Source organism: Sus scrofa, chromosome 15, assembly GCF_054392235.1.
Source record: "Sus scrofa isolate SSC_HxYL_T2T_F1_AM1 chromosome 15, Sscrofa_HxYL_maternal_Yorkshire_Landrace_v2.0, whole genome shotgun sequence".
NCBI lineage: Eukaryota > Metazoa > Chordata > Mammalia > Artiodactyla > Suidae > Sus > Sus scrofa.
The window spans coordinates 61296171-61323791 of record NC_139397.1 but is presented as its reverse complement, the minus strand read 5'-3'; the positions used below and the strand labels follow the sequence as shown (position 1 = coordinate 61323791).

General features: G+C 34.6%; 1 protein-coding gene across 14 annotated transcripts in view; it reads right to left on the bottom strand.

Moving 5' to 3' along the window:
* ADAM3 (ADAM metallopeptidase domain 3) overlaps positions 1-27621 on the bottom strand; it is a 94412-nt gene that overhangs the window by 34993 nt on the left and 31798 nt on the right. For 10 of the 14 annotated variants that reach the window (XR_014828677.1, XM_084997906.1, XM_084997907.1 and 7 more), the window contains 7 exon segments: positions 25996-26067; positions 25597-25763; positions 24470-24551; positions 22718-22857; positions 13744-13930; positions 3957-4055; positions 304-499 (listed from right to left, as the gene is read on the bottom strand). Coding sequence is in view for 13 of the 14 variants with exons in the window: in XM_084997906.1 (XP_084854032.1) it covers positions 304-499; positions 3957-4055; positions 13744-13930; positions 22718-22857; positions 24470-24551; positions 25597-25763; positions 25996-26067 (943 nt within the window). In the remaining variant the exon portion in view is untranslated. 14 annotated transcript variants of the gene reach the window in all.

The following is a 27621-nucleotide window of genomic DNA, read 5'->3' as shown; positions in this document are numbered from 1 at the left end:
GAGAAAAATTGTTATGATCATGAAGAAATGATTAAGAGGTAAAACAGTCATTTGCTTCCTTATCTGTAATTCTAATAGTCTACTCCATTTCCAGCAATCACCCGAAATTGGACTAAAATCCTATTCTTTTGTCCTGTACTTATTAGGTCTATTTTACCTCTTGACATGGGTCAAAGTTGCTTTGATTTGCAGTTTTATCACCAAATTTAAACAATAATTATTATTATGGATATAGCATAGATTATTGACTTTAGAAAAAAATTAAATTAAACCTCAAAATAAGAGAGAGATACAACTTATTACATTTTCCAAATAACTCTGCACACTGCTTATCTGGATCTCGGCACAATCCTTGAAAGCAAAAGGCAGTCTTATTATTGCATGTTTCTAAATCAGCAGATTTCACATCAGGTACACAAAATTCAGTTATCCCATTGCAATATTCTGGAAAATCGCACACATCTGTGCTTCTCCTACATAGAGTTCCTCTTTCAGCTATCTGTGAGAAAAAGAAAAACAAACATTTGTTTTTAAAGTAGTAAAACAAAACGTGAAAAATTTTAATAGCAAAATTGTATTTTTAACTATCACTTTCTATAATTATTTAATGTTAAGTTATAAGTTTACTTAAAAGTTCTGGTAAAATAGATTGGAAAGAACCCAAATATCCCTAAGTGGATGGGTGGATAAACAAATTATAGTATCTGTACAACTGAATGTTTTCAGCCACATAAAGGAATAGAGTACCCAAGCCCAACCTCTGCCACTTCTAATAAAAACCTCCCTCCAGGCAAACTTGCAGAAAACCAAAACTGTGTATTTCTAGCTGTGACTACATGACAGGAAAAAAAGAACTTAAACTGGTATAAGCTGACTGAATTTCAGTGGGACAAAGGTCCTCTGCAGCTCCTTAATGTCTTGTCTTAATGCGAAGATTTCCCCCTTGCAGTGCCATATTGTTTTGACCTACTTCCAACTGCCAAGGGCAGAAAAGGTGCTTGAAATGCATTCTGGGAAATCGCCATCCATTTCCATGAATCAGAATGACAAAAGACCCCTGCCTGCTATAACCTCCTCTTTTTTGTATAAGTTTGACTCCACTTGTAGTCATGGACAAGGTGCTTTTGGAACATGAGCTCCCCTTCTCCATTTTCCAGCCATTGAATAAAAGCCCGTCTCGCTTGCATGAAGCACAGTTTCATGATCGGCAGAACAAACCTAAGCAGGAAAGCACTCCTGGATTGAGACAGAGGGCCTTCAGTTTCAGATAGGGCTCCAAAGGGGGGTGGGGGTGAAGTCCCATCTAATTCAATAATAAAGGAAGCTTGGTGCATAATTGGTTGGGAGTTTCCTGTTTGGGAGATGAATCTGTGATGGAACTAGATCCAGGTGGTAGTTCCACAGCATTGTGAATACTCTAAGTGCTACTGAATTGTTCACTTGAAAATGGTTAATTTTTTGGAGTTCTCCTGGTAATGCAGTGGGTTAAGACTTTAGCATTGTCACTGCTGTGGCTTGGGTAGATGTTGTGAGTGCTCCATCCCTAAATCTGGGAACTTCCACATAATGCTGGCACAGGCCAAAAAAAAAAGGAAAATGGTAATTTTCTATTGAGTGATTTTCACTTCAATTCTAAAACTAGATCTAATGAAAGCTGTCATAATTAAAATGCTGTGGCTGTCCTGGATATTTGCTTTAAGATAAAGAGAAAATATCTGACATAAAAATATGTGTATTTGTTTGTCATCTTCTGATTCTTGGAGACATTAATTGCACTCATGAAATACTGTAACTAACTCAGCCAGTCTTTACCATATTTCTAAAATGTTTCTTAATGGATATCTTTCTCCTTTTTGTATCTCAAGTAATTTTCCTTCCAGGACCCATTCCACTTCCACCATGAGGAGTTTATAAATTCCATAAAACTGCTTGTGACCCAGGATGATAGTCAGAACACTTCTCCCTAGACACAATAGTGGGAAATTTAACTTAGAATGAAGTGTTGGGAGGAGGTCAGAATTTCCACCACTACCAGAATGGAGATGGATGTTGGGAAAGAGAGGAGCCCTCTGCTCTTCTGAAATATCATATACTCTGGACTAGAAAAGCCAGGAACAGTAATGAGCTCTCTGTATCACATACAGAAAAAGCTTGTTTGAGAACTGCCAACAAAAAGGCAAGGATTTCCAACAGATGTACAGGGTAAGAATTCTGTTGTTCCTGTTTTAAAGCGATGCACCTGAAAATGAAGCTAGACTCATTTCTTAAGCTTCCTAAGTGTTTGTTTTTCTTTGTTTCACTGTTTGTCATCAAGACGCAACTAACCAATACATAATTGGTGTTATGCAGTACCAACTACAAATTCTTAAAATTCATATAGAAATGTCTGGATACTGGCTAAAAACATGTTAATTACTGTTATGTGTCAGAAAAACAGCCAGTTAAACTATTGGTCTTTCTCTTTGTACTTGGGCTTGTGTTTATCTAAAATGAAAATTTGTAAGAGAAAAGCTGGATCAAATCACTAAATTTCAGAAAAATGTCAGTGAAAACTAGCCTAACTGAAGTAGATAGAGAAGAAAATAGAAAGCCATTTTATCTTATGGCCACTAGTAAAAAAGAGTAGAGTGTAAGGCACCTGTGAGCCTTTAAATGCCATCGAAGGCCAAATTCTCTGCTATAACACATACTAAAATGAATGTGAACTGACAGAGTGCATAGTACATTTAGCTATTACCTTAAAGCCCTCCCTAGCAACTTATACTATGAATTTTCACTAACCAAATGTAGCAATTATCTCCATTTAAAGAACTATGCTTTGGGATGTAGGTAGAGGGCAGTGGGCTGTTTAGAAAAGTCTTACTGCTCAACCCCACTGATTTGGAGATAAGACTAAGATGAGAACTCTGGTGAAGGAAAAGCAACAAGGTTTACTGCTAAGAAGCAGAATCCCTAGGAAGTACATTAATGTGCATTGAAAACAAATGACCATTGGCTTTAATACCTAACCCATAGAGTAAAAAAGAACCCACACAGGAATGATATTAGGAGAGATTTCATTGATGGGGGAAAAAAAATCTGACAATCAAAACCTCTTATTAATCAGCTTTTATGTTTGTCAGAGACTCCTGAAAGTGATGCAAAGAAGGTAAGTTGCTAGAATGAAAAGCAATCCCTAGAACACAGATTTCACCCAGTCTCCTATCAGATGTGGCTCTGAAGGAATATTAAAGGGAAAACTTCCTAAGGGAAGTCAAAGATTCAGTCAGTCACGTCCAAGAACCTGCCAAAGCTAATCCTCTGCGTTAGATATGCTATATATTGCTGACAATTCTATATGGATTCCTTTTCTGCTTTCTTTTTTTTTATATTTTTATTTTTGAATAGTTATTTCCCCAATACAGTTTTTTTCCTACTGTACAGCATGGTGACCCAGTTACACATACATGTATACATTCTATTTTTGCACATTATCATGCTCTATCATAAGTGACTAGACATAGTTCCCAGTGCTACACAACTTTTATACTACTTTCAAAATTAGATTTTTAAACTACTATTGTCTGTTTATTTAAACATTGCATATTGCACGTCAAATGTGTGTCTGGGGGCTTATTATAATTTTATCAGAAGGTATTTAATCACAAAGGGCTACATTCAGGCATGACCAACAGGAACTCATAGCACCCAAATTATCTGGGATTGTTTTTTAATGCAGTCATAAGAGGGGTCTTGAGTAGAGACTGAAAAAATACAGTGAGAAGCAGAGCTCAAAAGGTGATGGATAAAGACCCAAGGACCCCCTCTCAAATCTGAAATCAACTTTTATGAGTGGTGTACATAAAGTAAAATATATGAAAAATGAGTAAAAATAAGACTGTAAAAAACTAAAAAATGAGCCCATGCAAACATAAAAATTTCATTAAAGAAAATAATGCAATATTTTGAAAACTGACCTGACAGGTTTCTTTGTCACAGCAAATCCCAGTACCACACTCTGCATTTGCAATCAGTTCACAAGTTTTAGGATTACAGCATTTTTTATGACTACATCTCTAAAAACAAATATTATCAAGTTAAGTAACAGTGATTTTCAATCAAATAAATAATTTTATTTATTGTCAAAAAATGTCTCTAAGTTAATTACAATCACAGTATGATTTTTCTTCTGTATTTTTAACACCAGTTCATTTAAACTTAATGCATTTTGATATAGGAAAAAAAGATGATCAAGAAATTATTCATAATTCCATGCTCAATAATTTAAGCTCTTAAAAATGCAATGCAATTTATTTCAAACTTCTTTGTGTTCATAAATGAATACATTGTAAATTTTTAGATTTTTTTCTTTTATTACATCATAAGTACTTTTCTGTCTTACTAGGTATTCTCAAGAAACATTTTGAAAATACATAATAATTTACAGATGTGACAAAAAAGGGGTTTCTAAATTATAGTAACATTTTTTATCACTAACATTTCAAAGAAAAATTTTATCTTATTTATCTTTAGAATTTCATATTAAAAGTTAGTTCTATAAGTTATTTGGTCATGGAGTTTAAAAATATTAAGGGCTTTTTATAATACATTCTCATTTCCTCCTTCCTTTATGGTTATCTATTCTGTGCAGGAGTTGTGTTTCTTAAGACTGAGAGCAATATTTAAAAATTAGTAAAGTAGGGAGTTTCCATTGTGGCTAAGCAGATTAAGAACCTGACATAGTGTCCATGAGGATGTGGGTTCGATCCCTGGCCTTGCTCAGTGGGTTAAGGATCCAGGGTTGCTGCAAGCTGCAGCATAGGTTGCAGATGCAGTTCGGATCTGGCCTTGCTGTGGTTTGGTGTAGGCACCAGCTGTAGCTCCAGTTCAACCGATAGCCAGGGAAACTCCATTGCCCCAGGTGAGACCCTCAAAAGAAAAGAAAAAAAAAAACATTAGTAAAGAGGACAGGCATAAATAACAAGTTGTTCACATCTCTTTTCATTTTACTATTTTTTTTAATGTCAAAAATGTTACATATCTGAACATTCTGGTTTATTTTATATTTTTGTGCCCATATTTTTGTTGAGGTATTCCTGTTTATTTCCTTCATTTTTAAGCACTTTTATATTAATTATATTAACTCCCACATACTAATACATGTTATTACATTGAATAATTGGTCATGATAACCTATGTTTGTTTTGGTGGGTATTTTTTGTTTGTTTTGGTGATTATTTGATATTGTGATATATTGAAATGGAAATCTTTTATGAAATCTGAGAAACATCATCTTTTTTTATAGCTCTGTTCTTTGAGTTTATGGATAAAACTTTGCTCTATTAATTAGTGTGTGTAAAGTGTTAGTGTATATTTATATATATATGTATACATACACACACACATATTTATTTTACACTGAATTATTTGAGTAGTTATGTTATGAGAGAAGCTGTAATCTGGATTTTTTTCCCACAAAACAGTATATTTATGAGTTCATTTATGGAATAATAACTTATACCTGCTATTTTGTCATACCTGGATTATCATTTAACATCCTATATAAAATTTTATACAGTATTTTCAGGTATACCAACTTCAAAATTATTTCTTATTAAAGTATATTAAAACTATTACTATACAACATATTTTAATCTTTACATAAGTCAGATGTCTTTTTTGAATTTTCATGTTTCAAAATTAAGAAGACTATATCACACTTCACTATACAAATATAGTAATGAAAAATGACTGAATATTGAACACACACTAAATATTAATATTGAGGAAAGAAAGCAAAAATCAATAACATGAAAGGGAAAATTCCAAAGGCTACAGTCAGAGAACCTAACCTCCAATGTATGATTAGTCTAAATTTCCATCATACACTGGACAATACACAATGTAAATCTAGACTAATTCTGGACTTAGAAATAGACATGCGGTTTAGGACTAGAATATCATCATGGGACTGGAAGCCAAAAACTTGTAAAATTTGTAGCTGTGCTATATCATGGATAAATTTGAGAAGCAAAGGAATACTTGTTCACTCCCAGTTGCCCAAACATTATCAAATGTCTCCTCAATACTTAATATCATCCAATGTTTATCTCTTTGTAAAATCAATGATATGTATTGAAAAACACTGAAATGTTTCTCTATTTCTAGAACAAACTCAAGTATGCATTGGAATTAATTGATTATTTTTATTTAGATATTTTGCAGATACTTCCAAAATATGAATCATTCAAAGCAATGTTAAGCTGAGTGTAGGAGTGATCAATAATTTTATGATTTAATTCTATTTCTACATGCCTACAAAGAACAATGGAAATTGAAATGTAAAAACATGTATACAATTTATACTTCCAAAAACATGAAATAACTAGGGTTATAGTTAAGTAATTAAAGACACCTTAAAAAATGGAACAATGTACCATGTTCATTACTTGAAAATCACAACATTGTGAATATGTCAGTTCTCCTAAAATTCATTTATAGACTCAGGAAAATCCCAATCAAAATTCAGCTCAGCTTTTTTTTTAGAGGCATGGGAAGGAGTAGAAATGGAAGAATTGATTCAATATATATATATTTTTTAATTTAAAAGAAAATGTAATTGACCTATAGTTGATTTACAATGTTCCTTCAAATTCTGTTGTACAGAAAAGTGACCCAGCCACCCATACACACACATTCTTTTTATTTCCTAACCCAAGAGACCAGAAACAGCTCCCTGTGCTGTACAGTAGGACCCTATCACCCATCCATTCTAAATGTAAGAGTATGTACCTACCAACCCCAAACTCCCCATCAGTCCCCCTCTCTACCCTCCACCCCCTGGCAAACACAAGTCTGCCCTCCATGTCCATGATCTGTTTCTGTTTTGTAGATAGATCATTTGTGTGATATTTTAGACTCCACATACAAGTGGTATCATATGGTGTTTGTCTTTCTCTTTCTGACTTTCTTCACTCAGTATGAGAGTCTCTAGTTCCATCCATGTTGCTGCAAATGGCATTATTTTGTCCTTTTTATGGCTGAATAGTATTCCATTGTATATATGTACCACATTGTCTTAATCCATTCATCTGTCAATAGACATTTAGGTTGTTTCCATGTCTTGACTATTGTGAATAGCACTGCTATGAACATGGGGTGCATGTATCTTTTTCAATGAAAGTTTTGTCTGGATATGTGCCCAGGAGTGGGATTGCTGGATCATATGGTAGTTCTCTATTTAGTTTTCTGAGGTACCTCCATACTGTTTTCCCATAGTGGTTGTACAAATTTACATTCCCGCCAACAGTGAAGGAGGGTTCCCTTTTCTCCACATTCTCTCTAGCATTTGCTATTTGCTGACTTGCTAATGATGGCCACTTGAAGTGGTGTGAGGTGGTACCTCACTGCAGTTTTGATTTGCATTTTTCTGATAATTAGTGATGTTGAGCATTTTGTCATGTGCCTGCTGGCCATCTGTATGTCTTCTTTGGAGAAATACCTATTTGGGTCTTCAGCCCATTGGGTTGTTTATTTTTAGTTGTTGAGTTGTATGAGTTGTTTGTATATTTTGGAGATTAAACCCTTGTGGGCTGAATCATTTGCAAAGATTTTCTCCCATTCTGTGGGTTGTCTTCATTTTTTTAATGGTTTCCTTTGCTGTGCAGAAGCTTTTGAGTATAATTAGGTCCCATTGCTTTATTTTTGTCTTTATTGTCATTATTATAGGAGGTGGATCAAACAAGATGTTGCTATGATTTATGTCAAAGAGCGTTCTGCCTATGTTTTCCTCTAGGAATTTTATAGTACTTGGCCTTATGTTTAGGTCTTTAATCCATTTGGAGTTTATTTTCGTTTACAGTCTAAGAGAATGTTATAATTTTATTCTTTTACATGCAGCTGTCCAGTTTCCCCAGCACCACTTATTGATGAGACTATCTTTTCTCTACTGTATGTTCTTGCCTCCTTTGTCATAGATTAGTTGACCTTAGGTGCTTGGATTTTATTTCTGGGCTTTGTATCCTGTTCCATTGATCTGTATTTCTGGTTTTGTTTTTTTTGTTTGTTTGGTTGGTTGGTTGGTTTTGTTTTTTGTTTTTTTACCTGTGCTACTCTTTTAATATACTATTTACATTTTTTAAATGATTTTTATTTTTTCCATCATAACTGGCTTACAGTGTTCTGTCAATTTTTTACTGTACATACATATTTACATTCTTTTTCTCAAGTTATCATGCTCCATCATAAGTGACTAGATATAGTTCCCAGTGCTATACAGCAGGATCTCATTGCTAGTCCATTCCAAATGGAATAGTCTGCATCTATTAAACCCCAAACCCCAGTCCATCCCACTCCCTCCTTCTCCCCCTTGGCAACCACAAATCTGTTCTCCAGGTCCATGATTTTCTTTTCTGTGGAAAGGTTCATTTGTGCCATATATTAGGTTCCAGATATAAGTGATATCATATGGTATTTGTCTTTCTCTTTATGATTTACTTCACTCAGGATGAGAGTCTCTAGTTCCATGCACGTTGCTGCAAATGGCATTATTTTGTTCTTTTTATGGCTGAGTAGTATTCCATTGTGTATATATACCACATCTTCTTAATCCATTCCTCTGTCAATGGACATTTAGGTTGTTTCCATGTCTTGGCTACTGTGAATAGTGCTTCAGTGAACATATGGTTGCATGTGTCTTTTTCAAGGACAGTTTTGCCCAATAGTGGGACCGATGGGTTATATGGTACTTCTCTATTTAGTTTTCCGAGGTGCCTCCTTACTGTTCTCCATAGTGGTTGTACCAGCTTACATTCCCACCAACAGTGCAGGAGGGTTCCCTTTTCTCCACACCCTCTCCAGCATTTGTTATTTGTGGACTTATTAATGATGGCTATTTTGACTGATATGAGGTGGTACATCTAGTAGTTTTGATTCTCATTTCTCTAATAATCAGTGATGCTGAGCATTTTTTCATATGCTTTTTGGCCATTTGTATATCTTCTTTCGAGAAATGTCTATTCAGGTCTAAAAAAAAAAAAAAGAGAGAGAGAGAGAAAAGGAATCAGGATGGGGCTAGCATTCCTGAGAGGGAGCTGTGAAAGAGAAAAGGAATCCACAACCTGGGAAGCCACCTAACCAACCAGGAAATCAGCTGAGATGTAGGGACCTCAAAGTTGCTGAGAAAAGCACAGCAGCTGACCTGAGGATGGAAAAGTAGAGTGAGAGCCAAACAGATCATCTGCACCACCACCCCAGACACCACAGCCTGAGACACTCAGGTGGGGGCTGGGGGCTGAGACTCGGGCTCCAGAGGTCAGTTCCAGGGAGAGGACTAGGGTTAGCTATGTGGAGACAGCCTGAGGGGCTAAGGAGCAATGTGCCATGAACTATATTTTGGTTTTGTGCCAGTACCATACTGTTTTGATGAATATAGCTTTGTAGTATAGTCTGCAGCCAGGGAGCCTGATTCCTCTGTTCTGGTTTTTTTCAGTATTGCTTCAGCTGTTCGAGGCCTTTTCTGTTTCCACACAAATTTAAATTTTTTTTGGTCTAGTTCTGTAAAAAATGTCATTGGTAATTTGATAGGGATTGCATTGAACATGTAGATTGCCTTAGGCAGTACTGTCATTTGACTCTACTGATTCTTCCAATCCAAGAGCATGTTATATCTTTCCATCTGTCTGGTCATTTTTGATTTCTTTCATCAGTGTTTTATAGTTTTCAGAGTACAGGTCTTTTGTCTCTTTAGGTATATTTATTCCTAGATATTTGATTTGATTTGATTTGATGTGATGGTAAATGGGATCAGTTCCCTAATTTCTCTTTCTGGTCTCTCATTGTTAGTATATGGAAATGTAATCAATTTCTGTGTATTAATTTTGTATCCTGCAACTTTACTGTATTCATCAGAGTTTTCATTCAACAGTTTTCTGGTAGTGTCTTTAGGATTTTCTAGGTAGAGTATCATGTCATCTGCAAACAGTGATAGTTTTACTTCTTTTCCAATTTGGATTCCTACTATTTATTTTTCTTCTCTGATTGCCATGGCTAGGACTTCCAAAACTACATTGAAATGTTAGGGTTACCATTCTGGGAATTTGGCCAAACATTTTAATTTCATAAGAAGGGGCTTAGAGCATAGCTTTCCCGTCCTGGACTCTCACATGATGTATCACTGGATTATACCAATTCATGTAAAATGTAAAATACTATTGATTATACTAATTATTGTAATAGGCAAAATGCTATTGAGTATGTAAATATTGTATCATAAGAATAATACTTTTATAATGACCTACACTGAGAAAATTGCTGTTCATTGTGTGCCATTTAAACAAATACAACTAAAGACAGATATTACCATCCAAATAATGCTCTTGACATGCTTCTAAATTGAGTTACCTAAAAAGCAGCTAAGTTTCAATGGGAATAGTTGGAGCTCAGCAACAGGAATTGATGAAAGCAGTTCAGGAAAAGGGGAGGGGGGGAGCCTGGCCATTGGGCACTATATCTGATTTGGACCTTCTGCAACCACTGGCATTTCTGACCACTTACACAGCTGACTTCATCCACTGGCCCTGAATTTCCTTTGTTATTTACTGGCTCCTGCAATTTGTACCCACATAACTTTATTCCACAGTTAAGTGAAGAAAAGATCTGATTCTAATATTCCCATTCCAATATTCCACAAATGCCCTTTATGAAACAATCCAAAACAATTGGGGTGAGAAAAACCCCCAAAGTTCCACTATAAATAGATTGGCCTCTGACACTGGTGAACTCCATAAACAAGAGGCTACCCACCTACAGGAACAGAAATAGCCCACCTATTGTTTTTACCTAAACAATTAGATCAATGTGGGTCCTCTCTACAAAACTTGTCTCAGGCTGAGAGATCTTAGTTAAGAGGAAAATGAGCATGTATCCTCCTACCATACTGATGAAAAATTGCTTATAATTCTCATGTGAATGCTGATGAAATAACAGAAAAAAATGTGTAAAAGAAATGAAAAAAACACTCAAGGATAAGAAAACCCAAAGTAAGTGAGACATCCTCAGTTTGAAGTTATGTAATTATGTATACTTTATGACACAGTGCATCAGTTTATTGGTATCTATACATCCAAGTGAAATGTAGGCACATGCCAGAGGAGACATGTGCAAGAAAAGTCATATATGCCTGAGACTTAATAGTCAAAAATTGAAACAAACTTAAATTTTCATTGACATAGAATGGATAAACCTAAACATTTATAAAATTAATACTGAAATCAGTGAAAATTATTGTTAAGTACTAGTCCAAGTTACAAAATTATAAAACCTTATGATCGGAAATTATATAAAAGTAGGAAATAGTCCAACTATGTTATGTAAGGATGCAAAAAACAAGATGCAAAACTGTGATGAAAAGTAAAGCACTGAAACGATTAAGTTATAAATGATGGTTGGAAGGAACAGGCATGTATTTGAGAAGGAACACAAAAGAACTTCTTTTGTCAGAGATAAAGTTTGTTGTGGCTTGAGGGCAAATTCTTCAGGTGCTTGTTAAGTGTCTATTCAATATACTCTTCATCTGTATCTCATGTGTATATTTTATGTTTATTATATACCTCAATGAAATTATGAGAATTACATAAGTATTTACTACTTAACAAAAGAGGGCAGAGAACTGCCCTAAAGCATATGTATATTTAATAAATAGAATATAATTCAAAAGGAAATTACTATGACTTCAGGAGGAAACTTTGGCACATACACCCACACAAAAAACCCTGAATAAAAATTCACTAAGAAATAAAAGGAATGGTAGGTAACTAAGGCAACTATTTTCTGAACAAAGTCTTCATAGTACTATCTATTGGAAAGAGTAAAGATGACAGAGATAAAATTTTTACAAAAATACTATGTAATTTAATTGGATTATAAAACCTGATATTTAGGGGTAAGTTAGTCCAGATATGATTAAACCTTAAATAGGTATGTGAACGTGCAAGAATCATCACTAAAGGGAAATAAAAGGTTATAGCCAATAAATCACTGAAGGAAATAATGAGAAGAAAGGAAAACAGAACACATAGATCAAAAGAAATAAATACAAATCCAATTAATTACTAAATGTGGAAAGAGGAACATAGAGAGTATAAAAATTTGGGGACAACTAAAATTATAAAAAACATATGTAATCTAGAGGAATGTAATAGCTAAATGTAATAAGGTATGCTGGAAAAGATCCTTGGACAGAAAGAGGCCAATTAGGTAAAAACAAAAGAAATCTGAAATATAATAATCTGAAAATAATGATGTACTTTAATTTTAAAATATGAAAATATTTTAATCACAATAATGTTTAGGGGGTTAATCTTATAAACCAGATATAAAAAATAATATATTAAGACAGTGTGGGAGTTCCCGTCATGGCGCAGTGGTTAATGAATCTGACTAGGAACCATGAGGTTCCCCTGGCCTCACTCAGTGGGTTAATGATCTGGCCTTGCTGTGAGTTGTGGTGTAGGTTGCACACGCAGCTCGGATTCAGCATTGCTGTGGCTCTGGCATAGGCCGGTGGCTACAGCTCCAATTGGACCCCTAGCCTGGGAACCTCCATATGCTGCAGGAGCAGCCTTCGAAAAGAGGGGAAAAAAAAAAAAAAAAAAAAAAAAAAAGACAGTATAGATTTTGAACTTAATAGTAAAATAAACTGAATGAGAATAGAAAAGTATTCTATTCTCAGGCAAATATTAATTAAAGGAAGCTAGTGTGTGGACAAATATAGATATAGATACATAAAAATACAGACATGTCACACCAGATAGACTTTAAAACAGAAAGAAACCTTAAAAATATAGAAATTCATTGTTTGAAGGTAAAAATTTAACTTTCTAGGAAGATAGAATAACTAAGTTTGCACTATGTAGAATAACTTGAAAATACATAAAGCAGGGAAAAAGTAAATTATAGTGAAAATTATGCAAATTCAATGGCATAATTAGACTATCAATATTATTTCTCAAGTACTGAGAGTTCAGGCAATCAAAATTGTTAAAAATACAGAAGATTTGAGTCACTAATTTAAAAATTATGATATAATCAGGATATACAGAATTTTGTTCCTAAAAATTGTTGACTTTTCATAGTCTCAAGCAACTATGGAGAATTCAAAAAAAAAAAATCACCATGCATAAATGTATGAAGGCAGGCACAACAAAATTCAATGATTAGGACTCTTTCCCAGTACATGCGGAAAAAATTAGATAATGGCCAAATGCTAAACAAACCAATAGCATGCCAAATGTTAGGATTAATTCAGTTCTATGAAACCAAGTTAAAATGCATGAAGCTCTCCAGATGCAAGGACTGAAGCTAGGAGATGAGAAGGTGAACAACAGCATAGATGTGACTCCAACAGCTCAGTGAATCCAATTCAGTTACTTTGGGGGAATTCAGGGATGATTTAGGTGATAACAATACTATTGCTGGAACTGACGGTTATACAGAAAGGTGTGTATTGCTACTCATGTTTACACAATAAAGAAAATCTACTTCTTTAATCCGTGCTGCACTTACCCCATACTTAAATTCTTCAAATGCTTCAAATTCAGTATGTTAGTTATTGCATGTTCCATCCCTCCCCATCTGAGATATTTGATTAAACAGTGCAACATTTAAAAAAAAATCCTTCCCTTTTATATCACATCTATATTTATAAAACTATACGACAAACACAAAAGCAAATCTTTAGATAAGTTATTAATGTTTCTCACTAACCTCTGCATCTCCACAGTCACATTGCTCACCCGCATCCAAAACTCCATTCCCACAAGATGCAACTTGTCCTTGGGAAACCACTTTGGAAATTATCTGATTTTGAAGACATTCAAATTCAGGCTGTGAAACTGTACTTTTAAATTCATCTATGCTGCAACTGCTAAAAAACTTCACACCACGGGAACGTCTAAAATTAAATTATACTCTTCAGATAAATGGAATAAAATCATTATCAAAGTAACACTCTTCAAGAACATGCTGTGAATTCTGTACTACTTCATTTACAGAAAAGCCAAGAAGTGGAGAGCGTTTTTATTTTTAATACAATCAGTAAATTAAAAATTCATATCTATTGTAATTCGATATAATAATACACACCTAATAAGCTGAGGAAGTTAAGGTGACATGAGTTAGAATATATTGAAACAAAACAGTGCTTGGTACACAAAAAGCTCTATTTCAGTAGTATGTCTTATTATTTATTACTTCATTATTATTGTCAACTTCATCATAATTATAATCATTATTATAAGAGCACTAATTATCATTAAGAAAATTCAAACATACCAGGAATAATACAGAAAGCTGAAGGAATAAACGAGGGTTGATTGTATTAAAAGTCAGGATTGGGAGTTCCTGTTGTGGCTCAGCAGATTACAAACCTGACTAGTATCCATGAGGATTTGGGTTCTATCCCTGGCTTCGCTCAGTGGCTTAAAGATATCCATCACTGCCTTGAGCTATGGTGTAGGTCTCAGACATGGCTTGGCTCAGATCCCGCTGTTGCTCTGGCAGTGGTGTAGGCCAGCAATTGCAGCTCTAATTCCATCCCTAGCCTGAGAACTTTCACATGCCACACAGGTGGCCATAAAAGGCAAAAAAAAAAAAAAAAGTCTGGATTATTTGCACTTTGATAATAAAATTAATTAATTTAAATATTTCAATACCAAGTATATAAAAGGAATAAGCCTTAGATTTGTTTTATTTTTGATATTTCTATATTTCTAGGTACATGGTTTAATAAGTTTTTTTAAAGTTGTAATAATTTCATACTTAGAGAAATGATACAAAAACACAAACAAGAAATTTGTTTCCTGAAAAAGTCGAGTAATTTGCCAATGGGATGTCATGATCACTCTAAATAGTTATATGTATAAATTCTCACATAGAAATGAATTCTCTTAAAACAGACCGTCAACATCAGGAAATAATGATAACATTACTAACATTTAATCCTCACATTCAAAACTCCCTTCATCACAATTCTGGCACTTTATGGCAAAAGGATCCAGTTCAGAATCAACTGCTGCATTCAGTTCTCAGGTCTCCTTGGTTTTACTGACCGTGTTTTTTGGCTGAATATCGTGACATTGAAAAGTTTTATAATTACAGGCTGACTATTTGGTAAAATGTCCCTCAATTCAGGTTTATGAAATGTTCTGTCATAGAGTGAGGTTATGCATCTTGGCAACCTCATCACAGAAGTGTTGCTGAGTCGGCTTCATTGTGTTATAACAGACAGCACATGATTTCAATTTGTTATAATTTGTATAAAATCACTTTGTTTGGTTAAGAGGTGTCCGCCAGTCTTCACTCTAACATTTCCTTTTTTCCTTTTCACTTAATCATTATTTGGAGGGAAATTTCATGTAAATATCTCATTTCTAATTACATTTTCTTTTCTCCCCCCCCCCCACACATTTCCCTGTGCTATACAGTAAGGTCCCATTATAATCACATTTTCTTAACTTTTTTTCTTTTTTTTGGCTGCACCCATGGCATGTGGAAATTCCCAGGCCAGGGCCAGGGATGGAACCTGTGCCGCAGTTGTAACTTGTGCCACAGCTGTGGCAACACTGAATCCTTAACCTGCCACAAGAGAATTCTTCTAATTATACTTCAATTTATTCATTAAAGTATTTTTATGATGACTAGGGAGTCATACTTTCCTATTACACTAAATGGATTATAATCCATTGCTCGCATTTATGAATTTCAAATTGTCCCAGATTTGCCATTTGGGAGCCTCCTTCAAAATGACTTTGCATCCCTGTGACAAATCTCCATAATTCTTTGAACACCTCCTTATACTCTGCCACAAGATGTTCCAGGCACATTTGTATTTTGTCTGATGCCCTGGAATCAGGAACCCAATGTCTCCAATTTTATTCTTCTTTCCCAAGATTGCTATGGCTATTCAAAATCTTTTGTGGTTTCTGTTAAATTTTAGGATTGCTTCATTTCTGTGAAAAATGTCAACAGAGCTTCAGTAGGGATTATATTGAATCTGTAGATTGTTTTCGATAATAACATTTTAACAATATTAATTCTTCCAATCCATGAGCGTGAAATATCTTTCCATTTACTTGTGTATTCTTTAATTTCTTTCATCAATATCTTGATTCTCAGTCCAGAGCTTTCATCTTCTTGATTGTTAAATTTATTCCTAGGTAATTTTATTCTTTTTGATGCTATTGTAAATGAGATTGTTTCCTTAATTTCTCTGATAGTTTGTTATTAGTATATAGAAACACAAGAGATTTTGTATATTACTTTTGCATCCTGTAACTTTACTGAATTTGTTTACTACTTTTAACAGTTTTTGGTGGAGTCCATAGGGTTTTCTAGGTGTAAAATCATGTCATCTGCAAATAGTGACAGTTTTATTCTTCCTTTTTTACTTGGGTGACTTTTATCTTTCTTTACTGCCTAACTATTCTGACTAGGACTTTTAATACTATTTTGAATAAAACTGGCAAGAACATGCATCCTTGTATACATTCCAGATGTTAGAGGGAAATTATACATCTTTTCACTGTCAAGTACGCTCTTAGGTGTAGTTTGTTATATGTATCCTTTTATATATACTTTGTTGAGAATATTTATCATAAATGGATGTTGAATTTTTTTTCAAATGCTTGTTCTAAATTTATTGAAATTATCATATTATTTTATAAATGGGGTGTGTCACACTGATTGAGTTACAGATGTTAACTTACACTTGCATCCTTATAATAAATCCCACTCAATCAATAGATCATGGTACATGATCCTTTTAATGTGCTGATGAATTTAGTTTGCTAATATTTCATTGAGGAGATTTGCATATATGTTCATAGAAGGAATATTGGCCTATAATTTTTCTTTTCTCATTTTTTTTTTTTTTGGTATCAAGATAGTGCTGGCCTCATTAGAAATGTTCCTTCTTCTATTTGGCGGAAGGCTTTGAAAAGGATTTGTAGTAATCCTTCTTTAAATGTTTGGTATAACTCACCAGGGAAACCAGTGGTCCTCAGCTTTCAGCTATTGTAAGGTTTTTGATTCCTGATTCAATCTCCTTACTATAAATCATTCTGTTCAGATTCTGTATCTCTTCATGATTCAGTCTTGGAAGGTTCTATGTTTCTGAGAATTTATCCATTTCTCCTAGGTTGTCCAAGTGGTTCATGTATGATTGTTTATAGTAGTCTCTTATGATCCTTTACTTTTTTGTAGTATTGGTTTAAGTATATCCTCTGGTTTGTCATTTTTAAAATTAGAGTACTCTCCCTTTTTTATTCTTGGAGAGTCTAGCTAAATTTCAATTTAAAAAATTTTTTCAAAGAAATATCTCATTGATTTTTTTTCTATTATCTTTTTTTGTCTCTCTTTCATCAATTTCTACTCTGATTTTTACTATTTCCTTTTATGTACTAATTTTGCCTTAACTTCTTTTTCTAGTTCCTGGAGGTATAAAGTTAGGTTGTTTATCTGATCTTTTTATTCTTTTCTTGATATAGGCACTTATCACCATGAACTTCCTACTTATAACTGCTTTGTCTGCATCCCATATTTTTTGTTAGGTTGTATTTCCATTCTTCTTATTCTCAAGGTACTTTCTCATTTCTCTTTGATTTCTTCATTGGCACATGGTTGTTCAGCAGCATGTTGTTTAGTCTTCATGTACTTGAAAATTTTACAGTTTCTTTTAATTTCCTTTTGTAACTGATGCCATTAGTGTCAGAACAGACGCTTGATATGATTTCTATCTTCTTTAATTTGTTGAGCCTTATTTTGTGGCCTAACATATGATCTATCCTGGAGAATGTTTCACCTGCACTTGAAAAGACTATAAGTTTTGTCTCTTTTGGGTGGATAGACCAGATGCTTGTCAGTCTGTCTGGTCTAAGATGTCATTTAAAGCCAATGTTTCCTTGTTGACCTCTGTCTGGATGATCTATCCAGTGAAGTATATAAGTTCTTAAAGTTTCCTACTATTATTGGATCACTGTTTGTTTCTCCTTTTATTTTGTTAATATTTGCTTTATGTATTTAGGTGCTCCATGTTGAGTGCATATCTATGTACAAATGCTGTATTTTATTGAATTCTTATTGAACTGTCCCCTATATCAACAAGTAATACCCTTCTTTGTCTCTTACTATAGTATTTGTTTTAAAGTCTATTTTGTTGGATATAAGTATAGCCACCCAAGTTTTCTTTTGATTTTCAATTATGTGGAATATCTTTTTCCATCCCTTCACTTTTAGTCGGTGTGTTCTTACCTCTGAAGGGAATCATCTGTAAGTAGGATAGGGATGGGTCTTGTTTTTCATCCATCATCCACTTGGTCTTTTGATTGCAGAATTTGATGTATTTGCTTTAAGAGTAATTATTGATAGGTATGCACTTATTGTCATTTTGTTTCTTGGTTTCTAACTGTTTTGTAGTTCCTCTGTTGCTTTCCTCTTTTCTTCCTCTCTTCCTTCATTATTCCTTGTGGGTTCACTTCGGTCATATGCTAAGACTCCTTTCTTTTTATCTTTTGTGAATCTACATTTTTAAAAAATATTTTATTGCTTTGTGTTTACAATGAGGCTTACATATAACAACATACTTCTATAACATTTTATTTTAAATAGAAAATTTAGATGTAGATGTAAATTTTATTTTAAATAGAAAATTTAAATGTAGATGTATCCGAACACTCTTCTTAGGACATTTTTACTCTCTCCTAACACGTTTTGTTTTGATATCACATTTTGCATATTTTTATCTTGTATATACCTTATCAAATTATTGTAGTTATCGTTATTTTCATTACTTTTGACAGTTAACCTTCCTACCATGTTGATAAATGATTAATCACCCACATTACAGATGAGATTATTCTGAATTTCAGTATATATTTAGCTTTCCCATCTAGATGCATACTTCATATGTTTCCCTGGAACTAATTTTAGTGCCTTTTCTCCAGATTAAAGATTTCCCTTTATTATTTGTCCTAAGGCTGGTCTAGTGGTGATCAACTCATTTAGCTTTTGTTTGTCTGTAAAACTCTTTATCTCTCCTTCATTTCTGGATGACAACCTTGAGTATTTTCTTACTTCAGCATTTTGAATATGCCACACCACCACTCACTGGAAGGTAATTTGTCTGCTGAAAAATCTGCTCATGTCCTTATTAGGGGTGCCCTTGTATGTAACAAGTTGTTTTTCTCCAGCTATTTTTAAGACTCTCTTTGTAACAATTGTAGTTGGAGAAGTAGTTCATGGCCAGCTATCACCCAGGGTACTGTGCAGATAGCAGACTGGAACATACCCCAGATGTCCTATGAAACAGGCCTATTTGCTTGTCCAGGGGATTTTTCCCAAGAGGCAGGCTTCTTGTTGGCACACATCTTGGGCCCTACGGTGATTCTGTCAATTAACAGAGGCTGAAGGACCTAATTTTTCACTCTCCCCCTACCTTGCTCCAGCTCATGGTTCTTTTCCCAGAAGGAACCTTGCCTGGCATCTTGATTTTTGTTGCTGCTGCCTAGGAACATATGTAGATTGCATGGTTCTAGTGGCAAGCAGGACTTATACTCCTGGGTACCACAGGATGGTAACCTACAGAGAAAGAGTTTCAATCAGTTACCACCTGCAAGGCACAGCAAGAGACCTCTGTTAAAACTCCCCAACTGGAGATAATGGTGCTCTACAACATGAGAGGAAGACCTTGGAGAGAATTCCCATCCTCCAAGGCCTCTGAAAAGGATAACAGTAGGCCTCTGGATGTGTGCTTAATTAGAAGCCTGCCCCTCAGGCCACAGCTATGAAGCTAACGGGCTTCATTCAGAGAAATTCTTCACTCCTAGGACTGTGCCCTTTTGTTGTGCCCTGGGGGTGGTAGCTGTTTAAGAAATCTTTCTCCATTGATTACAATCTTGTGGGACCTACAAATTTAAAATCAGCTGGCCACCAGAGCCAAGCAATCTAGAGCTATCCTGTGGGTGGCTACTGCAAAAATCAGGGTGTCAGAGGAGGGGACTAGCTCCTTTCCAGAACACAGCAAGCCATAGGTAGGCAGCAGGAGAGCAGAGGGATGGCATCTACCAGCTTCCATCTCTGGGGAGTACCGTAGCCAGCCCCTAGATGTGCACTCAGAGGCTTCAACTTCCAACCAACACTGTAGCCTCAGGAAATATGCCTCTTTCACATAAAGTCTGGGTACCTTTCAATAGGCTGCCTCAGCATTTGTCCCTGTGGTAGGGGAGTTCAATATTTTAAGATTCATTTCTCAGTTCACTATAGGAGAAGTGTTGTGCATGTCATCTGTGTAAGTTTAATTGTTTTTCAAAGCTACATATTTTGGGGCTTATGTCTCAGTTGCAGGTCTTCAAAGTTAGGGTGTCCAATGTGTTCAAGCCTTTTGATCCTCAGAGAGAATCTCTTGGTTTGAGCTCCCTCCTGATTGTGAGTCACCTTGCTGGGGGTAGGAATTATGATGAGCTTGGTTCCTAGCCTCTCCTACTCTCTTTGATGTGGGTTTCTTCTCATTGTACTATTTGTAGTCCAGTGCTAGTTTTGGGGGGATTTGGGGTTTGTTTTTTTCTGCGGAAATTGTTCTCTATTTCTACATTTGTTCAACATCTACAATTAACATCTATATTTGTTCTACATCTACATTTGTTCTGCAGTTGTTCTCCATCTATAAAATGTAGCCATAGAGTTGGTTTGTCCTAGGGAGGACAAGAGTTCTGGTTCTTCCTCACTCACCATCTCGAGCCAGAATATTCATAAATAATTCTTGACATCTCCCTTTCTCTCAGTTGTATGAAATCGCTACGGATAATATCAGACTCATCATTTCCCAAATATTGTTGCCAGAGGTACTCCGGCTCTTTCCTCAAAACTCACCAGCCCTCGCCTTTAGCAGGAGTCTCCTTGCTGAAAACCTGCCCACCCTCACCTTCAACAGGAGTTGAAAAAAAATCTTTAAGGTAAAGAGTCCATTGATTAGAGAGGAAATTACAAACAACAAAAAACCCCAGAGGGAACCAGCTGGGACCAAGATGGTGATGAATCTGACCTCCAACTGACCCTGAATCTCATTATACATTGATTTTATTATATTAGCTTAGAAAATGACACACCTATCAGTGGCCATAACTGGACATTAAGGACTAAAAAGGATAAAAAGAGGGTGGTACCCCACTCCCTTGAAAAAGCCTTCCTCCTTCCTCAGTAGACTAATGCATATGCCTCCAGATCATTACTCTCACTCCTCTCCCTTTTTTGTCTTTACTCTTTCAAATTAAATCTTTCACACCCTGTGGGTGCGAACTTGATTTGCGAATTTAGTTCCTGCTTTTCCACCCTCTGCCCACTCAATAAAGCTTGTGTGGTGTAGCTCTCACTTTAGGTCTTCTTATTCTGCTGCTCAAACAAAACAAAAACAGAACCTTCAGAAGACCAGGCAGAGAGCCTAGGTCCAGTACAATTTAATTCAGTAACAGTAATACTATAACGTTGTTTTCCCTGATATAGTTAACATTCGTGTTACAACATAGATTTTATTATCCATACTGCACAAATAAATTAAATTTTGTTTTGCCTTTATCATAAAAATCCCAATATCTGCATTGTGATCGATTAATTTGGCTCTTTTCTACATTTCCTATTACCTCCTGGACTTCCTCCTCTGACTCAGTGTTGTTTAACCTCATGGTATGTGACTTTCTTAATTTAAAAATTTCTATGCCTAGAATATTCTTCCTGATAGTTGTAGCTACTTCTAGTGTTTGTTTTATCCTCTTGCATCTCCTTTCTCCAGTCTTTTGAGCTTTTAAAACTTCTGCTGTCCAAGCATCACTTGACCTGCTTTCCATGAAAAGTTTTCAGCAAGTTCTTTATATGACCAGATTCATTTCTTTTCTTTTCTTTTTTCTTTTTTTTTTTTTTTTAGGGTTGCACCATTGACATATGGAAGTTCCCAGGCTAGGGGTCCAATTGGAGCTGCAACTGCCAGCCTATGCCACAGCCACAGAAACACCTGATCCAAGCCACATCTGTGACTTACACCACAGCTTTTAGCAACACCAAATCCTAAACCCACTGAGTGAGACCAGCATCAAAGCCACATCCTCATGGATACTGGTTTGGTTTTTAGCCTGCTGAGCCACAGTGAGAACTCCCAGATTCATTTCTTCTCTTTCAGTTCCCAACTTAAGTTTTTCCTCAGAACACTTCCTAGACTACTTTATCAGAAAGTTTCTCCTCTCATGTATTCCCTTTTTATTCCCCTCTTGGTGCTTATCATAAGCTGTTTAAATTTTATTTATTCTTATGTCCATTTTTAATGGTGTGTCCCTGATGGACTAATATATGTAGCCCTTTTCAATCGTGTTAACCATTTGTAAGATGAACTAACACAATATGTGTGACACAGCATATGCTTTAAAACTTTTCTTGATTGAATGAATGAATTTCACTCCAAGATTCTAATACACCACAGACTCATTACCAACCTCCACTTTCTCTCAATACATCAAGACTGAATATAGAATTATGAAGCACACTTCCTGCAATATCGAATACTCATTATCTTTAATAAACTTTAAAATAACTTATATGTACTTAATTAAAATATTATCATTCAAGTTATATTGAAAGAAATTGTACATCAAAGGCTGGAAACATTTCCCAAAAGAGACAAGGATTTGATAAAACTTACATTGCTTCAGGATTCATTATGCATATATTTCCTGGACAGTAACAATTGTAGATGTCACTTTTGTATGTTAATCCCAGGTTAATTCCAATCAACTGTGCCAAAATAACTGAAAATGCCTCTAAACTTATCATCTTTGGGTACTAAATAGAAAAAAAAAAAACATACACAGAAGTTTGCTTGAATTTTTTTTCCACCTTTAATCTTTTCAAATAACTGTGGCCATATTACCTAAATACATGGACTCACTTAAAATACTCATATACCAGGCTCATTATTTTTTTAGAAATATAAAAAAGTCAAATTTTGTTATTATTTTTGAGTAATAGTATTTTCAATCCAAATGGCTTTGACAAATAACAAAATAAGAGTAATATTATCATGTTTTCATGACACATACTGATTTAATTCCAATAAACTTAAGGGTTTAATTGAAAATCAGTTTTGACTTCAGCAATAGTTTTAGGAAAGCAAAAAAAAAAAATTTTTTTTTCTAAAGGTAGAATACTGGTCTTAAAAAATAAAACTTGAGGAGTTCCCACTGTGGCACAGTGGAAACAAATCCGACGGGGAACCATGAGGTTGCGGGTTCGATCCCTGGCCTTGCTCAGTGGGTTAAGTATCCAGCAGCGTTGCCATGAGCTGTGGTGTAGGTCGCAGATGTGGCTCAGATCTGGCGTTGCTGTGGCTCTGGTGTAGGCCGGCAGCTGTAGCTCTGATTAGACCCCTAACCTGGGAAACTCCATATGCCACAGGTGTGGCACTAAAAAGCAAAATAAATAAATAAATAAATAAAATAAAACTTGAGAAGTAGTGACATAAGCAACACACAAAGCCCTGGTTGATAACCAATGATGTTTCTACCATCAATATAGTTTTGCCTTTTCAAGAAGGTCATAGAGTTGGAATCATACAGTGTGGAGCCTTTTCAAATTGGTTTCTTTCACTTAACCACTATGTGTCTAAGAGCCTTCCGTGTCTTTTAATTGCTTGATGGCTAATTTTTTATTTTCTTTTTAATTTCTCTTATTTTTTACTTTTTCGGTTTTTTTTTAGGGCTGCACCTGCACCATATGGAAGTTCCCAGAATGCGGGTCAAATCGGAGCTGTAGCTGCTGGCCTACACCACAGCCACAGCGATGCCAGATCTGAGCCACATCTGTGACCTACACCACAGCTCGCAGCAACGCTGGATCCTTAACCTACTGAGCAAGGTGCACTGTCACCATGAAATATTATTAAGCCATAAAAATAGTGAAATCCTGGAATTTTCAACAATACAGATGAACCTGGATGTAATATTCTAAATGAAGTAAGCCAGACAGCAACAAATATTATATGATCTTCCTTACATGTGGGGCCTAAAAATATCATAGTCACAGAAGCAGAGAGTAGAATGATGGTTGCCAAGGTTCAGAGATGTGGAAAATGGGGCAATTTGGTCAAAGGATAAACACTTCCATTTAAGCAAGATGAAAAATTTTGAATGTCTATTTCACAGCAATGTAAATGGACTTGGCATTACTGCACAATGCACTTAAAATAGTTAAGATGGTAAATTTTATGTAATGTGTATTTTTCCACAATAAAAAACTATTTAAAAATGATAACACTTGAGACTTAAAGTAAAATTACAGCATTTTATAAAAATATAAATTTTATAAAAATGGCAGATGTGATATATGTACTTTTGCTCCTTAAAGTGGAAATCAAAATGTGATACAATTAATGAAGAGATGGGAATAAAATGCTTACCAGAGCAATTCCTGCAGCAAACTTGGGATTGCATGCCATTCCGTGATATGTTGCTCCTATGTAATTAGGATGGTCCCTATAACTAAATAATAAAAGTTTTCTTGTGGATAAAAGCACTTTAAATTATTAATAACTTAATAATCTTTTAAGAATTGGATTCATCAATAAAGCTGTTTTTTTTTTAAGTGAGTATTACATATCATGTCTAAAGCTTTTAATCATTTTATGTTTGGGTAATCTCCCAGAGTCCCTACAAAGTTCTAAAGGCAACTTTAACATTATATGATACACAACCCCAAATCCAGAAGTAACTAATGCTTCCCAAAATGAATCACCATAGTTGTCAACAATGGATTCTAAGATTTAGCATCACTGCCATGATTTGCATATAGCAAACCCCTTTAGAGTGCATGGAAAGGGTTGGACTGGAGGACAGAAAGCAAAAGAGACAATATGCAGCACAGTCTCTAGGAAAATAAGAGATGGGACATAGAAAGTGTCGTCACATATTTCAGTTCCTGGTGAATTCTGCTTCTGAACCCCCAAACTTGATAACTTATAGATTTATAAATGTATTCCATACTGATCTTGAGAACCATCATTTTGTTTTTATTTCCACCTAAAATAATCAAGTTAGTAAAAAAAAAAAAAATCTATATGAAGATTCTTGAAAGATACAGTGCAAGCAGTAAATAGCTTCACCTTAGGTCAGGATAGAAATACCATAAGGTCACCACATTCCTGTATTCATGTTTTGTTAACCTAATCAGCTTTATAGTTAGGTTATGATTGGATTGTTAACTAACTTATGATTTCTTAAAGTGATGGATTCAATTATTTACCTCAAAGAAAATCTTTAAAATCTGAGAGGCCCTATGTTTTCCTGAGGCTTTCCATGTTTTTAGTTTTTCACAATTCCATGGGTAAGCAGCCCAATCTGATAATGATGGCTTTAATATCTCACAACAATATTAGATTTTTATAGCTTGCGTTTTGCCAACATAGTACTCACATAATCTTCTTTTGAGTAGTCTTGTCATTATAAATAATGAATTTGGGATATAATTTTGATAGTTAACTTATAAACAATTTGATAAACCCTATACCAATTAAAATAAATTACTTACATCAACAAGTATGCCATATCATGGGACCTTTGGAATAATTTTTTTTCTTTCCATGACACAAATTTTTGTAGCATTTCATTAGCATCCCCATTAGTTAAAATCTTATTTTTATCTGACCAGAGCTCCAGAGAAGTTAACATAATAGTCATTTTAAGCTGGGAAAACATCTGAAAACATGAGATACATGATAAATGGTTTTAGGCAGTCCTAAACATAGCATTATATCTCTAAATGTTATGCTAATACATTTTATTGACTACTTTGGGGAAATGAAATGACTGGTGGAAGAACCTAGTTGGGAGGACTATCCTTTTTATAAATGTGTGTATGCTATTACTCGAACAATGGTACTGTATTAACAGGTATGTTCCTTATTGAAACATGAACGTCAATACTTACATTGTTGATAAGGCTAAAGATATAGACAACTTTCTCAGATGCAAGTGCCACTTCAGAGCCCATATAATCATACTGAAAGACAAAATTTATTTTTTTTAATCACTAGTGAAAATGACTAAATTAATACATTTAATGGATCTAAAATGTTAAAATAATTTAGTGCACTTGAGTGAAAGGACAAAAGCAGAATTAAGATTTAACAAGGGCTTAGTAAGTTTTAGGCGCAAACCTAGGGACTTTATATATTAGTTAATAATATTAAAATATGACAGTTGTGATTATCTTCCTCTTTACACATGTAGTCATTTAGGAACAAAAGTTAAGGTTCCAAGATTGCAAAAGCCACAAGATTAAGAACCAAGACTCCAATCTCTAACTGAACCCCTAAGTCTTTTTTTTTGGTTTGCTACAGAGTGCTGCATCTTTTGTCTTCATTCCAGTAAGAAAACATGACTACAAATCCTGGATGAAAAACACACTTTCTAAGCACAGAGCTCTCAGTACCACAACAGTGAATAATTTCAAGAACATGTTCTCATGCAAGGGAACAAAATTCACAACATTTTCTCTGAAACATTTCTAGTTTTGTGCACACACACAACTCTTAGCTTACTTATAATTAATAGGATTGCAGTACAATATATATATAAATCAAAAGTTAACAGAATTAGATATATAAAATTACAATCATAGTGAGGGATTTTAATATAGTTCTCATAGTCATTAACAGATCAAGCAGACAAATTTACAGCAATGATATTCAAGATTTAACAAGTCAAGCAAACTTTGGGTAAAATACTCATACTCATGTAAAATGAGATATGTATTTTTTAAGCATATCTGAGCATTTTATATAAATCAAAACCATTTCTTAGAATACAAAATGTAGTGTCATATAGATCACACTGTCCAATCACAACATAATCAAATCATACTAAACTTGATAAAAAGTATTTCTGTGATGGGTATTTTTATTTAGATGGATAACTTGATCATATACATACATATACACACACACACACACACATACATAAAAGACTTTTTTTTTGGTCTTTTTAGGGCCACACCCTTGGCAATAAGATCTTATTCTAGGTAAATGTGCAGTGATGAGAAGCTACAAATGCAACTTACAACTTACATTCACATAGAGCACAAATGATAAAGGGGTAAATGTTAATAAATCCGCATAAGGAGAATATAGGTGTTCCTTGTATTTTCTTATTCTTGCATCTTTTTTGAAATTTGGAAAATGTTTCCAAATAAAATATTTAAAAAGTAGAAACACAATGATGGTCAATTCAGATAAGCAATAACTGAGGAGAATTCATTAACATATTAAACAGAAAAATCAGAGACACCAACATGTCAGAAGGAATGTAGACCTTTGGAAACAGCAAATATGAAATAGTTTTCTCCTTTCCTTAATTCCTTCAAATGACATTTGGATATTTAATTTAAAATAATTTATTTTGTGGTTTATAACAAATGGAGAAATAAGACATATTGCTAATAACTTCATAAAGGGGTTAAATGGAATTTTACTGTAAGGTGCCTACATTTAAAAAAAACTTAATTTAAACATGTGATGTACAATATTATAAAGTACAGCTATACATCACGGTGATT